General features: G+C 39.0%; 1 protein-coding gene across 1 annotated transcript; it reads right to left on the bottom strand.

Moving 5' to 3' along the window:
* Nucleotides 1-3,249: 3,249 nt before the first annotated feature.
* Nucleotides 3,250-6,197, bottom strand: LOC311095491 (zinc-binding protein A33-like). The gene is made up of 6 exons (XM_084134025.1): nt 5,677-6,197; nt 4,968-5,063; nt 4,625-4,855; nt 4,485-4,507; nt 4,285-4,403; nt 3,250-3,901 (listed from the first exon to the last, which is right to left on the bottom strand). The coding sequence occupies exons 1-6, from the start codon at nt 6,070-6,072 to the stop codon at nt 3,357-3,359; spliced, it is 1,410 nt and encodes a 469-aa protein (XP_083990151.1). The 5' UTR covers nt 6,073-6,197; the 3' UTR covers nt 3,250-3,356.
* Between the last annotated feature and the right edge of the window lie 932 nt (nt 6,198-7,129).

Consider the following 7,129-nt stretch of genomic DNA (forward strand, 5'->3'; position numbering starts at 1 on the left):
GGAAACTTGAAACCACCAGGGAGTAACTAGAACAGCACGTCAGAGAACGGTACAGCGATCCAGTAAGGAACGTCCCATTAGGAACACCAGGGTACGTGCCTAAGCCTGCACTTCCGACTGCTGTGTTCAACATCATGCCCCCCAAGCTCAGTGAAGACAGGCAAGTCATGGAGAAGGCAAGGTCATCATCAGCTGATATGGTACCTCATAAGATCTGCCTGGAAAAAGCAATTCATCCCATCCAAGTGGCAAAGAGCTGTGGCGGTCTTCATCCTCAAGGAAGCAAACTCCAAAGACATCAGCCAGTTCAGAAACCTCACTCTGCTGAACGTAGAAGGAAAAATCTTCTTCTTAATGCTGGCCAGAAGGATAACCACCTACCTGCTGGAGAATGGCTAAATCGACACCAACTGCCAGAAGGCAGGAGTCCCAGGCTTCCCAGGGTGCATAGAGCACTCTACAATGATCTTGGACCAGATCCAGAAGGCAAAGCGGGAGAAGACAGACCTGCACGTCATCTGGCTCGACTTTGCTAATGCGTATGGATCAGTCCCACACCAGCTGATAATCTACGCCATGGAGTTCTTCCATATGCCCTCCTGCATAAAGAACATGGTTGCATCCTACTTCAGTGACATGCAGATGTGCTTTGCCCTCCAAGATTTTACCACCGGGTGGCAACAGTTAGAAGTAGGAATCGCCATGGGTTGTGCCATCTATCCCATCCTGTTTGTGTCAGCCTTTGAGGTAATCCTTGTCAGAGCAAGACAGATGGTTGGAGGGATCAAGCTACCTTCTGGACAGAGACTACCCCCACTGAGGACGTACATGGACGACGTCACAAGCCTCCTTCAGACAGCAGCACGCACAGGATGGACGAGTTGATGTCGTGGGCACGAATGAAGATCAAGCCATCAAAATCACGGAGCCTGTCTCTCAGAAGAGTCAGAAACGACAGCACCATTTTCGTCGTAGGGGGAGAGAAAATCCCACTCCTCTCTGAGCAACCCATTAAAAGCCTGGGGAGGCAGTACACGGCAGAGCTTATGGACAAACAGATGGGGAGAACCATGAAGAAACAGCTCTCAGAAGGACTAGCAAAGATCGATCAAAGCTTCCTTTGACCGATTCTCCAGCTTCCTCATCCGGTCAACCTACGACACGCTTCCCTGTCCTCGGAACCTTCACCAGTGGTTCGGGAGTGAGGAAGGCTGCACACTCTGCAATACCCCTAACGCAAGCCTCCAGCACATCTGTAAGATCACGCTCTCCCAGGGACGCTACAGATGGCGCAACGTTTAGGTCCTAAGAAAGCTAGCCGAGGTGACAGAGGGGCGTCGACAGGGCAGCAATGGTGTACCACCAGCAGAGAACCACAACCACATCAGCTTTGTCACGGAAGATGGGGGGAGAAGAAACCTCAGGCCAAGAGAAACATCTAGGCCCTGCAGCTGACCTGTGAGCACCAGAGGAGGTGCGACCGGCAGCAATGCCTAACAGGTGTTCCACCTACCTGTACATTTCACTGTTATAGAAATTACCACTGTGATAACTGAAATGTTCTTTTAATGTATTCTATAATGTCTATATTTGATATGATTGCAGTAACAGTGCTTGCTCATTAAGCCCGGCTTCTAAAAACGAGATATGTAAAGATGTTTTGTGTTTAAGAAAGGTCTTCAGCATTTGTCAATACATATATCTGCTTTTCTAGGGTACTCTGACAACTATGGTCACAGGGGTCATTGAAGTCTATAGTTTAAGGGACCATTTCTCAGTTAAAGACATACTTTACTGCGTTAGATTAAAGTGTCCTGTATATTATCTTGATGTCTTGAGAATGCTCTCCTGTTTTAGTTAGAGCCTGGCCAAATCCAACCTTGGAAAAACTGTGTGTCAGTGTGTGTGTTAGTCTTTTTGGTTACAGGTTAAGGAACCACTGGCATTATTTGAGATTGACTGAGTTGTTGTTCGGTACAGGCTGGTGCCCAGCAACCCAAATCTGCGACCTGGATGGTCACGTCGTGCCTAACTTCAGGGTCCAGGTGTCAGCTGCATAATCAATGGAGATATGCTTCAGTCTATCTGTATACGTGTGGAAAATTCCTATGTTTATCTATTTCTTAGTCAATCAGATTCATTCAACCTGAAGCAAGGACGTAGCTTGGACTTTGGTGTAGGGTATAATTGCTGTGATCTTTGTAACTGTAAGCGGGGTGGCCTACAAACTCTTTTTGAGTCTTGAAGCTGACTTCAGCTGATGAAACTGCAAACTATCTTCAGTAAAAGAATTCTTCAATTTATTATAATTCTGGTTCATATCTGGTTCTGGGTCTTTGACTGTAAATCCCCTTACAAGCTTTACAGTGATAAACAGGAAAATAATGATCAATAATGCAAACAGAAATCAATTCAGCTGTAAAGCAGCTCTAAAAAAGACAACAGTGTCATTATTTAACTTAAGTCAGTTCAGTGTTGATTCAGTTCAGTTCAATAACTGTGTAAAGATCATCAACTATGAATGTCAATGTTATTGTTACTGTCATTAAATCCCAGCATGCACTGCAGTCACTGTTGCTGAGAATGGGTCATGTTACATCATCAGTGGTCATTTTGTCTTATTTATGGTATTATGACTTCTATTTGTCACTGCAGTTGATGCAGACACTAAAATGTGTCAATACTTTACCATGTCTTACATATTGTAAACATGAATTTAAATATACTTTAATTGTTGTATGACTTTAATGGTTACTTAAGTATTGAATTTATAATAATAATAATTACTTTGGGATATGTTATTTACAGTCCAGTAGAATCAGAAGTTGATCAAATATTACATGCACAAACACAATTATTTTAGTACATACATACAAGCCTCACAGTAACACACACACAAATATTACACAATCATTTATCCAATTGATTCTATTATGCAGAAGCAGAAAACAGGAAAAAGCGAGTACTTGCTATATAGGCCAAACTTGTAAAAACAACCTGAACCAACAGAACAAAAGTCTATTAACAAAGACTGCATTGTTTAATAGTTAAACAGCCCTGGGGGGGGGGGGGGGGGGGGAGGCAGTTTTAATGGGTTTCAATGGGGACATTTATCCTGAGTGTATAAGTATTTTTCGATCCCAGCGATTTATGAAAGAAAATGAGGGTGAAATAAGAAAATTCCAATAAAAATTACACACTTGCAGTTGGCAGTTGGCATTAACACTGCAATAATTATTTATTTTTAAACTGAAAGAGACAAACATTTAAGTGTGCTTGATCAGTAAGACCCTTTGATTAAATTGTTCTTGAAGCATAATTTGCCAAACTGAATTTATCTAGAAGCAGAAGCAGATTTAACTGTGATTTTCTGCTGTAATAAACAATTTAACTGGTAAGATCTTTAGAGGGGAAGTTGTGCATAGATTACATAAGAATAGAAAGACTATGTCATTGAAGGATGTCCTGAATGTGCACAGACTGTTTTTGGTTACAGGATCAGAGAATGTCACCTTTCCTCTGTCATAGTCCAGCTGAACTCTCACACGCTGAAGCTTCTGGTTAACAGTAAAGACAGTGTCAGGTTGCTCTGGGGATTGTGAGCTGTATTTGCTGTTCTTGTACTGCACATGCCAGACATTAAACTTGAAGAAAACCTTTCCCTTCCTTTGGTTTGATGCTGTGGTTATTCCAAGACTCCAGCTTGTATTGTCTCCAACCTCCACATCCCAGCAGTGTGTTCCTGAGTTAAAGCCCTCAGATCCCAGGACACATGGATAAAAGTCAAACCTCTCTGGATTGTCAGGAATCATTTTATCTATACGACTGTACGACACACTGGTCAGATCAGCAGAGAGTGCGAGACGACGATGTGCTGTGTTTGGATCCAGAGTCAACGGAGCTGCAAAGAGAATAACATCAGATTACAGGATGAAATGTTATGGTATAAGAAATGTAAAACATTTTTCTTTTGTTGAAAGAGATCATAAATCATACTATCATAAAAATGGTCTCTCAGTTACTGTCAGAATGGATTGAGACTATAGGTTTAATATCAGTATTCAATAAACACTACTGTATCCTAATACATAAACATAGACCATAAGAAATAAACATTTGTAGACATTCTGAGTTTGCTGTATGATCTGATGATTTTCTGAAATACAATTTAGATTCACTTAGGAATTCAAGTGATTATTCAATATATTTCTATCAAATGTTAATGTTGTGTGTGTTTATATCTGAACTATCTTATGCACTGGTGTCAAATCTGCTGAGACTCACTATGTTGGACAGTTTCCAGCATCTTCTTCCAGACTCTGAACGGCAGGTTACCCAGATAACGCGACACATGAATCAAAGCTCCAGAACTCATCTGTGGATCCGGCTGTGAGATCTGGACTCTGAGGAACATTCAGGAGTCAGAACTGCAGTGAATTTGAGTTCAGATCCACTGAGAGAAGAGATACAAGCAGCTCACTTACCTTTCCATCGAGGCGTTAAAGTTCTGGAAAATATAGAGTTTGAAAACATTTTAATATCTTATCAAACACTCTCATTGTCAATGAGTCTCTCTATACAAGTTGTTTTCTGCACAAAGAATGAAGCCAGATTGATTTGTCACCTTTAGAAACGAGACATCATTGTCTTTTATCATCTCCTCCATGTCTCTGATTGTGTGTGAAAGAGCTGAGATGTGTGTGTTCATCTCTTTCAGCTTCTTCGTCATCCTCTGCTTCTTCTGCTCCTCTTCCTCTCTCAGTGCAGTGATTGTAGCTTCTTCTTCGTCTCTGAGAAACTGATGAAGCTTCTCAAACTCTTCTTTAATCTGACGCTCTGTGTGCTCAGCTTGAGACTGAAATCAAATCACATTCACTTCAGTCAGCGCTATATGAACACACACTCCACTAATGTCAATAATAAACCCTATGTGTGAATGTTGAGTATTTAACTCTTTATATCCTCACCTTGATGTGTTGAATTGTTTCATCACACTCTTCTTTCATTTCTTCGACATGTTTGAGCTTGTTTTGTAAGGACGTCAGTGCTGTATTAAATTCCTCCTACAGGTTAAGATTAAAATCTGTGAAACTTATGCAGCTATAAGAGCTTTAAACATTGTATGTTTGGTTGTTTTTATTGTTACATTATTTATATGTTCAATGGATAATTCTCAGGAAGCATCTGTGCCTAAAAATTGCAGGACATATATTTTTTAATTATATAATTTGGAAAGGATGACCATCAAGAAATCATGTTTTCATCAAAGAAATGTTTTTTGTTTTGTTTTTTTTGTTTTTTTTTTTGCAATGGCCAATTCTTAATTATTATATCCATGCAGTTTTAAATTTGTGGTTGTGCAAATACAAATACAGAAAGTCAAAGTATGTTAGTATCAATCACTTTTTTGGTGTGTCTTAAATCACATATTATTATTAAAAAAATATGAATAACCCATGACATTTCTATTTTTTTCTTTAAAACATGTTTTGTGCCAATGCTGTTACATTCAAGAATTTTTGAACATCAGAGCAGTCGAAGATTAGAGCAGAATTTTATATCGGTAGAAAATCTAGTCTAAGTACAAATAAATACTGGCCTATTGTATACACATATAATACTGTTTCTATGTTTAGCACTGTATTCAGCATATGAAATGAGAGACATTAGTCTTACCTTGTAAGATGAAAGCACTTCACTGATGGGTCTGAATGTGTGATTGGTGTGTTTCTCTGAGTCTCTGCACACTAAACACACAGGCTGTTTGTCCTCCAGACAGAAGAGTTTGAGTTTCTCACTGTGTAAACTGCAGATCTCCTCAGATCCTGACGAACGTTTCTCATTTCTCTCCTTTATCAATGAATCACACAAGTTTTTTAACGTGAGATTAACTGGAGGATCTTGTTTTGAAGATCTTCTCCTGCAGACAGGACACTCCTGAGTTTCCTTAGTTTTCCAGAACTGCTGTAGACACTCTTTACAAATACTGTGACTACAGGACAGAAAAACAGGAGCCTTGAAGATTTCATAGCAAACAGGACAAGAAAGCTCTTCCACAGATTTTGAATCCATTTCCTCGTCTTGTAAAATATCCAATGATCTACAATTTACTTTCACTTTCTGAACTTTTGGTTTAAAGAGTAAATAACTATTATAATCAAAATCTAATCTGGGTTCATTCAGAAATACACAAAAAATCTAATATAATGTGTCCTCCTCTGTTCTTCACAACGGTGACTCATAATGACTAGTCACTTCCTGGTAGGTTTTGTAAGAGGGTGGAGTTTCTGATGACCTTTTGGATCTTCTGGGGCTGGTTGCATGAGTTAATCATCTTTTATTTTTCTTTAAGACTGTTCATAACTTTTTCAAGTCAGTTACATAAAAATGTACACTGGCCTAATTTGATTTAATGAGCTCACCACTTGTTTGATGAGCTCACCACTTGTCCTAGAGCCTTGTGTAAAGAGAGAGAGAGGGATAATTTGGCTCTAAAATCATCATTAACTAAGCATTACCTATCAATGACTTCATCATGTGTGTGGCCCCTCAACTAAAATGCTGACTAGGTCCTTTGAAACACTGATGAACAATATGGTGGCATATGTGTAAACAAAGAAAGAATCATGATCATGCGTAATAAATCATATTTCATGATGATGTACTCATCTTAGTTAATGTTTTAATTAAGGTGTTGTTCATCCATGAAGTTGTAAATGAAAAACGTTGAACTCGTGTTAGTTCCTGATGATTCATGAGATATTAATGCATGAATGAGTGCATAATTCATGCATGAATTTATACATGAATTCATGATAATTCATGTACCCTTACCGTAAAGTGTTACCAATAATTAGAATATAAAAAGGGGGCATATATGCTATAAAAGGGTATTCTCTCCAAACAAGTACAAATCTATCTATATGAATTATAATTATTCAATGCTTTTTAACAGTTAACCCTCTGGGGACCAAAAACTCGCGTTTTGCTCGTTTTTTTTTTTTTAGCAATGTAAATTAAGTTCATAATGCTCTGTTAATTTTGATCTTTCATTTTCGTGTTATACATCAATCGATCCTGTTCAGTTTCTATTTTTCTTCTGTGTACTCACAATAAAAATTAAAGCTGC

Source organism: Abramis brama (assembly GCF_963993115.1).
Source record: "Abramis brama genome assembly, chromosome: 13".
Lineage (NCBI taxonomy): Eukaryota > Metazoa > Chordata > Actinopteri > Cypriniformes > Leuciscidae > Abramis > Abramis brama.